General features: G+C 40.2%; 1 protein-coding gene across 2 annotated transcripts in view; it reads right to left on the reverse strand.

The window, feature by feature from the left end:
• CHRNA7 (cholinergic receptor nicotinic alpha 7 subunit) overlaps window positions 1–13,599 on the reverse strand; it is a 205,120-nt gene extending 191,521 nt beyond the window's left edge. Inside the window, exons 1-2 of one of the 2 annotated variants that reach the window (XM_066589960.1) lie at window positions 13,528–13,599; window positions 5,078–5,217 (exon numbers count right to left, since the gene is read on the reverse strand). In XM_066589960.1, coding sequence (XP_066446057.1) covers window positions 5,078–5,217; window positions 13,528–13,573 — 186 coding nt within the window. In that variant the 5' untranslated portion in view covers window positions 13,574–13,599. Of the gene's footprint in view, window positions 1–5,077; window positions 5,218–5,448; window positions 5,504–13,527 lie in introns of those variants that run through there. The other variant, XM_066589961.1, reaches the window with a different exon arrangement.
• Window positions 13,600–14,313: the final 714 nt, after the last annotated feature.

Genomic DNA, 14,313 nt, shown 5'->3' on the forward strand with positions numbered 1-14,313 from the left:
ATGCGATAAACTAGGAGCCTCTATTGGGAAGCACATTTTTTTTCCTCGAAATGTCACAGGCTACAAAACATCACTAATGTGAAGGAACCCATAGGAAAGCATGAGCTTCACATACATGCGATTTGTAGCACTCCCGCATCGCAATTTAGTCGCCCGTGTGAAGCAGGCCTTAGGCCGAATGCCCACGGGCGTATTTGCACTGCGGGATCCGGAGCGAGCATTCGTCTCCGGATCCTGTAGCAAATACTGCGCATGGACATGCTATGGAAAACGTTTTTCCATGCCTACAAGTGGAAATCAACTGCTATTTTCCGCTCGCAAGGGAAAATCATAGCATGTCTTATTCTATTGTGAGCCTCGCACAGACGGCTTCCATTGCAATTAATGGAAGCCGTCTGTCCTGCGGCAAGTTAAAGCGGATCCGCGTCATCGCCGGCACGAGTCTCTGCACTGCATATCCACAGAGCAGAAAGAAGACAAGATGACAGGTACATGGGGTTAGTGCCGGGGCACAGGGTCTGGTTCCGCTGTGAGATTTCACATTTGGAATCCAAGCCAGTTTTTATGCAAAGCAACAAAATTGTTTAATGTAACATTTGGGTGTAACTCTCAACATTTGAAAGCAGTTATATGTCATAAACACCAGAAATTAAATGCTATTTTTTTACGTTGGTTAATATGAACCAAATGTAAAACTTTAAATAGTTTTTCCATAATAAATTATGAAAATAAATGCTGTCCATGGTAAAAAAAAAAATATAACAAAAGATCCCATACTCACTCATCCCGGGCCCTTGAATCTCCAGCACTATTTCAAAAACTTTTTAACTACACATATAAGAAAATTAAACTGATCAGACCTTGGCTCAGGCTACACACAGCCTTATTGTAGCTGGACAGCCCAAATGTCAACTATGGTGACATGGGATACCTTACAAGAAATCACTAGATTAGATTTAATCCCTAGTGGTACTATAAAGAAACATCACCATTCTTTTCACTGTAGGCTAGATGCAAACTAGCCATAAATGTGAGTTGCATGCAAGAGGCTGAAACGCAACTGGCATTGTACCATACATAGACGATAGTTTGTGTGCCACTCTGATATACAGGGACTATGCACAATGGTATGCATTGACATGTCCTAATTCTCCTCTGTGAGATGGACAGGAATAGGACATGTCATGAGTCCGGGTAAAAAAGCATCCATGTGTATTGACACATTGGCCTATAATGGGGCCGTGGGCTGCCATGGATTAACGCAGACAGCACACAGCCCTGAATACGCTACTGTACCAGAGATCTAAACTTCATAGCTTACTTCAATGACAATATAGCCTAATAAGTGGTTACTAATTTTGTTAACTCTGCTTACCAAGTATCAGAACAAAGTTCCAACTTTTATTCACAATTATATCGATGCCAATATTGTAACTACAGTCTTCTGGTGTCACCATTGATCATGCAGAATAGTAGACTCTAAATTCCACCTTTTAAATATAAAATGCCATCTGCTTCAATGACCTAAAATGCCATCTAAGGCCATTTTCACATGGCAGTATTTTGGTCAGTATTTTCCCAAAACGAGGAGGGGGTCCAGAACACGGAAGATGTAGAAATCTTTCCATTATCTATTTTTTACCTTTTTATTTCCCACTCCTGGTTTTGGCTTCCAAATGCTGACCAGAATACGCTTCATACGAAAACTTTGAGCTATGCTTCCAGATCCTGTAGGTAAGTATTACTTAATATACATGAATTTTTGTTGCCATTTCCATAATAAAAAGCTAATATAGTATCAATTGTGCAGAATAATATTATAAGTGTATTACTGTTCGTTACAGCATAACGGAAAAAATACTAAAAATTGGATAAAGGTAAATTAAGTCCGCAAGTATGTTGGAAGTATTAAGCGCTCTGTATTAATATTCATTAAATTGTGCCATTGATCCCAAATCCTAACAGCTCCAACAGTTTTCTTTCTTAACAAAAATACAGATTGTGACTAAGTAGCCACATAATTACTACATATGCATCTTCTCATTACAGCTGTTAGTTGTTCCAATGTTCAATAAGCTGGACCTGTCATACAGATTTCCTTCTCTCCAAACAAGCAGCAATCAAGCAGCAAGTGCCGCTCAACATTTTAAATATATGTCATTTCCAATAGCATGGTAACAAAAAGGAGCATGGCAACAAGAAGAAGCATGGCAACAAGAAGGAGCATGGCAAATTAGTCATATTTACTTTTCTGTGCTCAACAAGTTAGAGACGTGGGAATCACTCCAACACTGCACATTTAAGAATCACTAAGCTTTCCAGTCGTGAGATCAATGTAGCATAAATTAATAGTAAAAATGCCAGGAAATCGTAAGAAATATTTTACAGAATAGGGGAATAAATCAGCAAAAAAAGGAATACACATTTGTAATAATAATGTTTCTAATGATAATAATTGCTGGTGACACTTCAGCTTTCTTGAATCATAATTCTGTAAATTAATAGTTGCAAAACCAATTATGTGTTCCCAAACCTAGCAAGATGAGACAATAGGGGTATGTTTACCCACAGATGATTTGTTGCAAACATTTATGCAGCTGACCCAATCCTCTGAATGGGGTTTGCAGACGTCCATGCACATACTGCAAGAACAACGCTCTTCAGATTTATATGACATTCAGGTTCTTTGATAAGTTGGGTGACAAGCCCTAAAAATAATAAACTGGACACGGTGCATCTATTGGTGATGTGATGTCCCATTCTTATAAAGTGATGGTATATCACTAGGATATGGCATCACTTCATAATCAGTTGGGCTCCAACATCGGAAACTCCAACCAAAACAGAGGATGAAGGGGCAACAGCACTGATTCAGTATGGCAGCTCTTTCACCCTTCCACCCTACACAGCGGTGCTGCAGCTACCCGAGGTGTGGGGGAACCGCAGCATGACTACATTCAGGTGAAAGGTGCCATGCTGAACCATGGGTGGCTATGGTACCAATGTGCAGAGAAAGACTGTCAATGGCCTGCAGAGTTTCATCCATGCAGTGGTCTCTTGACTCTTCAGATTGATGGGTGTCCTAAATCCCCACTGATTATAAAGTGATGGAATATCCTAGAGATATTCCATCACAATATAAGATGGGATTCCATTTTACAACCAAGATTTAAGGAAAATTCTTAGTTAATAATTTTCTGCACAAAGATGCAAGTTCCTCAAATGGTATGATTTGTACCACCATGTACTCAGAACCTCTTGGTTCTCCAAATGTTTTTGTGGTCTTTGCTCTTACTGTGGTTATGGAAAATGTAGAGACCATCACCTTTACATTTTTGCCATAATGTTCATATAGCTCAAGAAAACTTCTGCCGCTTGTTGCTTTTGACCCAAGCTGAGAATCTCCTGAATAAGTAGGACACAAGTGTCACTATTCGAGTGCTTTCAGATGTGCAAAAAATTCCTCCATGGCAAAACCTGCACCAAAATCCGTATGTCTTACATACAGATTTTGACCAGAATGTGCTGCAGAATTGTTGCATATTTGCTAAGAGCTTCTGCGGACAGGCGGCATTGTGTGCGCTTTTGCGTATGCTAAATCACTCATGCAAACCACAGAGCATGCAAAAATATACACAACATGCTCCATTGTGTGTGCATTTGCGCACCCAAAGCACCATAGGAGTCTATAGAGGAATGCAAATGTGCACCACGTCTGCACGAAATCAAGCACTGAACTGCGAGAGTTTGCTGTGTTAGTCGATAACACCGAGAAATAATTAGGCTGCCCGGCCAGTTCAATCATGGTGTGGGTGTGTTCCACGCCAAAGTGAACGCACCTGGCAGCGTAGAAAAGTACAGTAGAATGCGCAGATTCACTCACGATAGCGCTTCCTTCACAGTGCTAGTATGTCATATTATCACAAGCATATCTATGCATATGCTCATCTGTAGGAGCCCTAAGAGAAAATCTGCATCAAATTCAATATGTAAGACATGCGAATTTTGGTGCAGATTTTGGCATGGTGGAATTCTCCATCATGTGTGAAAGCACCCTTGAAGGCCAGTCTCATTACATTGGGACATCTACCAAAGAGTCCTATTTTTGCTGACTGGCTATATGAATCCTTTTTTCTCAATGAGCCACAATCTAGTCACATGAATACCACGAGGAAATCACTATTATTCATACAGTGCATTCTAAGGGTAGCTTTACATGGATGACTGTTAACTGCATAGCCTCTCAAAAGTGCTCCCAATGTCTTACCGCACCCACGCTTTCACATAGGAGCTGTAATTGTTCAGTGTATGGAAGCAGAACACACTGGAGACTCTTCCAGCCACCCAACTCAATTCACTGTGAACAGGCAGTCATTCAATGATGAATGACTGCCTGTTTACACTAAGTGAGAACTCGCTCACTAGTTGCTTCATTTCACTGAGCTAAAACAATGTGACTAGCAATGTGTCCCTGCCGAGTCCCATGGGACAACTATCGCTGAAAATCACTTGTTTCAGTGATTTTTTAGTCCATAATTGTGCCATGTAACGCCATCCTAACTTATGGACACACTTTATTAGTGTTATTAGGGCATCTGAAAAATACCCTAATTAAAGATTTGTATATCTGTGGCACACTCAGCAAAAATAAGGCACAAGATAATTACATTTAACATTGCACAAGGCGTGAAACTACTAAATAGTTCTACAAATAACCTATATTTATTATCCGGGCTGGGAGATGAGAGAAGTTTAGAGTGACTTAAGGACTGATGGGACTTTTGAACAATTCTTACCTCACAATGGTTGCCACTCCTAATAGAAACTCAAAGAAATGTTCAACAATTGTTTAAAAGTTGGCAGAAAAAGTCATCTTAACTATACCATTCACCAAAAGCATGTACGCCTCTTAAATGTATATATATATTGCATAATATACAGGATCCGTGGGAGTTAATAACTATAATTATTAATGAGGTTGTCCTTATTCGACCGCAGACTCGGAGAATTGCACCTATCCCACTAAAGCAGATTGAGAGGAATGCATACATAGGCAGAATGTATGGAGGACACTTACCACATCCATGATCTGCATGAGATTCATTCCAAAGTAAACAGTAAGTGGATGGGAGTCATTGGCCACCGGCCTCTCTAAAGGATTATAATTCTTCAGTAATTCCCTGTAGAGCTTTCTCTGGTATTCTCCTTGCAGGGACACTTCAAACCAAGAGAAGAGCATGATCAGCACTCACTCAGCACATAGTCAATATACAGTAACATGGACAGTGCAATGATATGGTCTAGTGATATAGATATGGCAATATAGCAAGTGGCTTGTATAACAGTGATCAGCTCATCATGAACATAGCTCTGAACTGGGACACATTCACAGAGAATGGGGTGTTATCAATTAGGGTGGAATGCAGTATAATGGTGAGATAAATTTACCATGTATCAAGCAGACTGACATAATCATCCACAATTGGATCTCCCCAGCTCCCATTGTATGAGATCAAGGCAAGGAGGTCTTCAGATTCCCAGCTGAGGGGGAAAAGTTTATGATTTGATGACAATAAGCGGAGTCCTGGATTCTGGTGAATGCAGAAAATCAGCTCTCTGGCTGCATCCAGGCTCAGGCTGTGGAGGTGGTGACTACTAAAGTATCACAGCCCCTGTGTATGAGACTTCACTGATGATGGGAAGCCGGGGATTGTCTTCATATTTAGGTTTGCATTGCATCTATTTTATTGGGGGATTCCAGTAGTTCCCAGCTGCCGCTGATAACTCCCCCCTAGGTTCAGTGCTGGCACTTGTCAGGAAGCAATGGCTCCATTCAGATGGGCTCCACGTGAAGCTTGTGACTTGTGATCCTGTCTCAGTCTGAGCTCTGTTCATTGCATTGTATTTTATAGCAGGCGAGGAGGAGGCAGAGCAGCAGCCCAGATCTGGTGTGAGTATTAACCCATTCGCTGCTGCGCGTGCCATGCAGGCACATCCAGTATAGGACGGAGCATCAAGCTGACTATAAATATCTGTAAGCTGGGATATTTTTAGAACGGCTTCTTCAGTAGTAAAATAGATTAAAGAATCAATACATAATGACTAGAATTTCAACGCAGGAAAGAGAAAGATATTAGGTTTTCTGCTACAATTAAAAAGTGAAACCCTAATTTTAATTAAAGCCATTCTGATTGTTATAAAGAAGAATTGCATGACTGCCAATGAAATAAAATGATTTTATTGCTCGCTTTACAAATAAAAGCACAAAAGGCTTAGGAAGGTTTTGAGCAGTTTGTCTGATGTTTAATGTTTTTTACATACATGCCTAAATAAAAAAAAACTAAAAAGTACTTGCATTAGTAATTGTGCCCACTCTTGAAATCTGGCTACCCCTGAAGCTGTGTGTGAGCGTACCGATGCAATGACATATTGGCTACAGCGACTTAAAATTTCTTACCTCAGTGCAATGTTCCCCAACTGTTAGGGCATGTTGGGAGTTGCAGTTTGGCAATAGCTGGAGAGGCAGAGGTTCAAGACCACTGCCAGAAGTTGGCTGCTAGTTGGTCGTCTGGTGGAGAATTGTTTTGCAGACACATCTATACACATTTTAGGCCATATTGGTCAATACAGTCATTGAACCTGGCCATACATGTTCAATGACACGGTCCTTCAAAGAAAGATTGTTCATGGATTAATGATCTTATGTATGACTACTAATTGGCTAAAATGATTGTTGTTAAAGGGGTTGTCCCGCGAAAGCAAGTGGGGTTATACACTTCTGTATGGCCATATTAATGCACTTTGTAATGTACATCGTGCATTAATTATGAGCCATACAGAAGTTATTCACTTACCTGCTCCGTTGCTAGCGTCCCCGTCGCCATGGTGCCGTCTAATTTCAGCGTCTAATCGCCCGATTAGACGCGCTTGCGCAGTCCGGTCTTCTGGCTGGTGAATGGGGCCGCTCGTGCCGGAGAGCTGGTCACCGCGTCGTCATCGTAGCTCCGCCCCGTCACGTGTGCCGATTCCAGCCAATCAGGAGGCTGGAATCGGCAATGGAACGCAAGGAAGGAGAAGAAAATCCATGGTGCACCATGGGAGAAGACCTGCGTTCCACCGTGGGAGAAGACCAGCGGCGCCATCTTCACAAGAAGAAAAGAAGAAGCTGCAGAACGCTGATGCAGGTAAGTGCAATGTGCTTTTTAAAAACTAACCCATGCTTTCTTTTTAACAGGGCAGAATTCGGGGGTAAGTGAAAAAAAAACATTTTCACTTTCGCCGCGGGACAACCCCTTTAAATTCCACCAACAAACTATTATTTTGGTTGAAATCATCTATTTTCATCAACTTTATTCCCATGAGCACATATACGGCATGTTTTCATGCCGGGCGTATATACGCTACCCATGTGAAGCATTGGTTCGCAATGCATTAGTTCACATGGGCAATTGTACAGCACGTAAAGCAGGCAGCATGAAAAAAGAACATAAACAAGGCCGGCGCATATACACTCAGCCAAAAAATAGTTCTGGAACTATGTTTTGGCCAATATACGCCGGCGGGTCCCATAGACTCCTATGGTAGCAGGGAAAGAGAATGCAGGGAGAAGCATTTTTGCAGCATACAATGCTATGAAAAGCTTACAGGGGCCTCTATGTAGACATTGGAAGGCATCCCAAGGATTTTGGCAGAGCAAGGGTTTTCCGGGGTGCGTAAAATTTTTACGCTAAAAACGACGCTCGTGGTCCTGTGAATGGACGAGAAAACGCTGCCCAGGATTGCAGAAAAACAACCATTCAAGCGCTAATATGGAGTAGGTGTGAAAACGTAAAAACACCGTCACTGTATATCCGCTCATGGGAAAGAGCCCTTAGGGCTTTTACCCACTAGCATTTTTTTTAACACTGCAATATCGCTGTTTTTTTAATGGGGCTTTCTAATGCTAAATTCGCATCACACAAAAATCACAAGTTTGTGCTTTTGTGATTTTTGTGCAATGTGATTTTAACATGAGAAAGTCCCATTGAAAAAAATGCTGCGAAATCGCAGCGTTAAAAAACCGCTAGCGGGTAAAAGCCCTTAGGTGGTTTTACACAGGCGAGATTTCCGCCTAATGCGAGAGTCAGTTAAAAAAGCAGATTATGAAACCAATGATTTACAACGGTTTCCTTCTGATCTACGATGTTTTCACGGATGTGATGTTGAGAGATCACAAAATTGGGGTATGCTCTATCTTTCTGCCATGTGTAATTTTTAATCTCCCATGTTATCGCATCGCAATGCATAACACATGCATTGCAATGCAATTTTAACATTAGAAAGTCCTATTGACTTTTGCAATAAAAAAAATTGCAGAATTTTATCATTGGCAGCAGTGCTGCAATGCGAGATTATTCTTTAAAAGCATCACTGCCGCTCAAAAATTGCAGAAACATAGACTCATTTTTGCCACAATTTTCATGCGGCAAAATCGCGATCGCCCGTGTGAAACTAGCCTTAGTCTAATGTATATGGCACCTTTAGTGTTGGATTGCTCTAGCAGATATAGCATGCATAGTTTGAGCCAATAGAAAAATGGAAGCATGATAGACAAATGTGATGCCACTATGGATGAAGCACAATGGTCAATAGATGTAATATTAGTGATGTGATTATGTTTAGGAATTTACTTTTAAATGTCCTCCTAACACAATGTAATATATGTGTAGTTTATGGCAACTTGTGACTTCTCAATGTTGTTCTGACAGTGGCTATCATGAACAGCCTTCATGAGGATTGCACCTACAACATACAGTACAGTCTGCCATAAACAGTGTCTGCATTCCGCTTACAGCTCCTGGGAAGTTTGAAATTTCCAGAAGCCTTGTAATTTATAATAGGATCGCTCTTGGTTGTAAACTTGTTCCTAAGATACCAAAGTCACCCGTAATCAGTTACTTAATTTGGAGTACACTGCTGTAAGGATTCAGTGCTTCATAGGCAACGGAGAGCGTGCAATTGTGTGATTCGCAGTATTCTGACTTGAGTGAGCAGCGGAAGATCACTTGGCATGCTTTCATTTTTTTCTACGTTATAGGAAATGCAAACAAACGCCATAAATTTGCAGCGCCAAGACTCTTTTTACGGAAAATATATTGTAAATTATTACCTCAAATTAAGATTATTTAAATCTAGAAATATTGTGGGACAATCGTGCATAGTTTGCAGCATTTACAATTACATAATTAAGACTTATTTGTACTACTTGAATTTGCGTAAGTATAGCAGCATGGCACGTACACAGCGTAATTGTTGCAGAATGTCTGCAGCAGTGTACATGTACAGTACAATGTAAGTAAATAGGATTTTAACAAACTCCATTCACTTAAGTCACCTTCACAGATTGTGTAATTGCTGTGGGCTTTACGCAGCAGAAAACCTGCAGCCATTACACTTTAAATCCGCAATGGCCAAATCCACAGCATTTAGGTGCAGACTCAGCCACGTTTTTTCTTGCGAACTTGCTGTGGGATTTAACCCTTCTATTTCAAGGACTGAATTCCTTAGCAAAAATATTAAAGCATTAATAGACGTGCTGCAGATTCAGAAAATGTCCACAACATCTGGAGGAGATTTCTGAAATCTCCTTCACATGACAAGTATTATAAATGCTGCAGAATTTTCACAGTAATTCCAACAGCGGAAATTCTGCAGCATTTATGGCCCATCTGAAGACGGTCTGAAGGCCCATTTACACCAAAAGATAATCTTTCATATGGTTGAAAGATTGAAAGTTTTTAGCGATCTTTTTGCATAAAGTGTTAATGGCCTCTGATGGCCATTAACACTTTATCATCTTCATTTGCATGTAAAAGGGCCTACAGGAGCTGTGTTGCAGAGCCCAGTGTGTGATTAATCACACGTCCAGCTGTGAGCACAGCAGCATTGTTCTCGTCACTGGTACCTGCAAAATACAATGTTAACTGCCAGCTCTCTGCAGAGATAACAGCCTGCAGTCTACTGACAGATAAAGGTGTTTGCTTTATCTCCAGTAGCTGAACAATGGATTTAAGGTTCACCTTAAAACTATCCTTCAAACGAAAAGTGCCCTATGTCCGCGTTTACATGTAACGATTATCGCTCAAATTCGGTCTTTAAATGAATTTTGAGCAATAATCATTGTGTGTAAATGGGCCTTAACAGTAGAAAAAAATCTGCAATAGAAAATAGACATGCTGTGGAATTTCATATACATACCATGCTCTATCTCTTGTGAATACGGAAGATGGAACAATACCTCTGCAGCGCCACCTATTGGAAGGTAGCATTCATACAAATCAATGTTAGACTCTTTATATAAGTCTTATAACAATGACTGCACACTATATGTTACTGAAATGCTACCAATTTTCTAGGCAGAATTCATTCATTGCAATGCAACAATTGCATACCGCATTGAAAATCCACACGTGATGTATGATCATACCCTTCAGAATTAGTTTCAACAAGACCTGAAATGCAAAGGACAGGTTTTTTTAGGCAAATACGTAAGTTCCCTTAATAAGTACAAGCCACACCCACATATTAAGGACCTCTACTGATAGCATAAGCAGAATGACCTCCATGCAGTGTTCCCATAATCAGTGCCAGCAGAATGTCCTTCCATAGACATTGCCTGAAGACTGTGTCTCATAAAAGAATGGTGCTAATAAAGAGATCCCAATAAATAATGCTGCACACAGAGTATCCTATAGAAACAATGCCAGCAAAGTGCCCACAATAAACAAAAGCATCAACATGATAGTCCCTCCCTTTACACACTCATAGAATTAAACAATGAAATTCCAGCGCCCAGCAGCCACCACCCCAAGGAGCGCTCACTGCATACATATTTATACCATTTCCTTTTAAATCAATAGGAGCAATATTAATATGCAGGTTTTACAAGAGATCTGCCTGCTCTACTGGGAGTGGTGGAGATCTCACCTATTTTGAAGGCATCTTGGGAATATAGGTAAGTATGCTTAATAAAGAGAAGTCTATATATTTTGTGCAGGAGACATCCTTGAAATAGATTTCTTTAACTAAAAGTTAAGAAATGTGTCCCTGTTACATTTCATAACTGGGCATACTTTTATAAATGTCCCTAATGGTAGCCTGACGCATTTCACATAACCAACAGGACAGATTTAATTATATCTCCAAGTTTAAATATTAATATTTGCCTGAGTATATTTCCATCAGTATATGTAAAGCGCAATGACACGCACAAAATGGGGTTTTAGAACATGTTATGCCCTCTAGAAGTAATTAACCCTTATCGGGTTTCATAGAGAAGAATCTGGATTGACTGTACAAAATTTTTCTAGCACAAACGTGCCCAATGGGACAGGATCACATACTAGAGTAGTTGAGAACTTTGATATTTACAGATTTATTCCTGGAGCCCCCAGAGATAATCACATTTTATTAACAAAAATTATCTAGCAATAGCATTTTATCAAATTTTTTTCTCACTTCCATGTACCGCAGCATCTCCTATCTGGTGGAGACCTAAAGTCTTGTCCATCCATTTCCCTGGTTCGTGAATGTTATATGAATATGATATTTAAAAAAGAGAAAAAAAGTCACACAACTAATGACAGTATGAAATAGAAAAAAAATATCTACTCAACTTTTAAATACTGCAGCTCCTCCAACAATCCTGTCCAATCCCTGTCTGCTCAGTCCCAGAAACCGCAGCAGCGGTCATGTGCCAGTCATCATTCATGTGACTGCTCAGCCAATCACTGTCCGCAGAGGTCATGTGCCGTTCATGCACACATGACCACTGAGGCCAGTAATTGACTGAGCAGTCAGATTGAAGAACAGCACATGTGTTGCAGCCGTCCTAAGGTTCCCACCTTGCTGTCAGGCCAAACCAGGGTTTAGTAGCATTCCTACCTCTCCTGGAGCTGAGAGGTGTGGTAGTGACAAGATTAATGTCAGTCAGCACCTGGTGTTAAGTAGCTCTGCTGCTATTTAAGCAGGGCTAACGGTTACTCCTGTGCTGGTCAATGATTCTCTGCAGTTCCATGTTGGACAGCGACGGAGCAACACAGTGTGGTGGAAGCTCTGCTGGATAAGCTAAGTTCTTTGCTGTTTTGTTTGGTTTTGTTCTCCTTTTGTTTTGCGCTAGGGCCCCCAGTTAGGGACTGGTCAGTGGCCCAGGTTCGAGTGTGGGCTCGCACTTTTCAGCGTGGTTAGTCTGCCGAGTAGGCAGGGTCCCCTCCCGGGTTAGGGGACGATAGGGAGAGCATTCCCCTTTAGTTTTTGTTTTCCTTTTGCACAGTTGTGCCTTTGATTTATGTTATTGTGGTTGCACGTTAGTGAACGCAACAACATGCCTGCTACAGTCGCTTCCATGATTGGAACTGGACTGATGGCACTGGACTTGAGAGGTCCATTTAAAAGATAAGTATTGGGGTTTTAAACTGTCAGAAGCTGTATGACATTTTGTTTTTAAAGAGTTAAAAACTTCCAATCGTAGAATCCTAAATTGATTCTTCCTAATGACTATCCATCAGCAAATACTATGTAGCTTCTAAATTGTATGTGCTGATTTCCTTCTCATTCTAAAAGAGTCAAGTCATGGTGAAAGGTCTCAAGTCTCGTTTTAGACCTCCTCCTTGGGGATATCTTGATTATCCCTGAGAAATGTTTATTCTAACAGACATATTCTTATCTGCCATGTGCCTGTTATATTCCTGGGCTAAAAATCCTTCAAAGAATCCCAGGATGACTTGAGCTGATTTGCTGGATTATTGCTAAAAAGGTTTTAAAGAAGCGAGTCCAGGGGAATTTGGCACTTATGTCTCATTAATTTGATGATATGTCACAATAATGTTAAAATGACCTAGATTCTACATATTGCTTTTTATATTAAATTTATCAAATTACCCATGGATGAGTCATTCCAGAGTGTACATTTTCTTATAATTGGGCACCGTAGAAATAATTTCTTTCTATTAGATGGAAATAAATCCACCATTATCAACATCTGTAGGAAGAGAACCGATCATATGCGCACAATGAGTCTACATTTTCCAACTAGGTAGCAAAGAAGGACACCTACACACAAATCCACACACTAAAGTTCTGTAGAGAAAATACAGACAAGTACATAAAACACAACCACAGCTGAAAATAATGATCCTCATTTGCTTTATTGTGGGCAGATTCAATTCATTGGAACATTCGTATTAAAGGGAATGTGTCATCAGAAAATTACTTATTGTATAAATCACGTTTTTGTGTTAAATATATCTTTTAAGAGTTTTTGGTGTTGTTTCTTAATTTTTGATGTCATGGTCTATATTTAAAGAAGTCATATAACCCCACAGTTCTTACATTGACCACTAAGTCTAACTATAGTCTGACAATTCCTGTTCTGTAGAGAAAACCTTTAAGCAGTCATTTCATTATGATCACAGGCAGGATTACAATGAAAGGTGAACACATATAGATAACAGGATACAATATTCACAATAGGTGATGCTCACAGCTTACCTCCTTGCCCTTCCTGCATAATGATCTCTGTTTGTTCACAGAGCATGCCTAGAACAGTATCCAATAGAAGTCGATGGGTCAGATACTGTCCATTGTGTGAATGGCCCATAAATCAAAGGTAAGATTAAAAATTCTACAATCAAAAAATAAAAACAGATTTAATTTTTTTTCCGCATTCTGGTTTTAATCAGTAAAGGTTCAGTACAGGTATCTTCTCACAGAGCAGAATAGCTGCAAGCATTCTGCAATGGTAAACCCACGGCATTTCTGCAGGAAATCCGTGTTGGCCATTTGGGTGCAGATTTGGTCGAGTTTTTAATTGCAGATCAGCTGCAGAATTTAACCCCTGTATTTCAAGGGTTGAATTTTGCAGCATCATTCCGCAGCATAATGCTCCTCCACATGGCTTGTACTATAAATGCTGCAAAACTTTCTCAGCAATTCTGCTTGCAGAAATTCCACAGCGTTAACTGCCTGTGTGAAGACAGCCTGCTACTTATATACAGTAAATCCATATGCAGTTAGCTCCCCCTAGTGGTAGCTACATGCAGATAGAATTTCATCACTTAATCTCAATGACTGTTTGTAGGAAAGCAGGGGAATTGGAGCTCTATATACAGTCCATAAAATGTACCTGTTCCCTATAAAGATACAGTATAATGGCTAATGAACTTAAATAAAAGAAATCGTACTTTTTGGGAAAGTTTTGCTGTGGGGACCAATGATCTCTGTGCAACAGTTCACATGCACCCTGGGAGTTAACTATATAAAAATAACATATAGCTT

This window comes from Eleutherodactylus coqui, chromosome 2 (genome assembly GCF_035609145.1).
Source record: "Eleutherodactylus coqui strain aEleCoq1 chromosome 2, aEleCoq1.hap1, whole genome shotgun sequence".
NCBI classification, from domain to species: domain Eukaryota; kingdom Metazoa; phylum Chordata; class Amphibia; order Anura; family Eleutherodactylidae; genus Eleutherodactylus; species Eleutherodactylus coqui.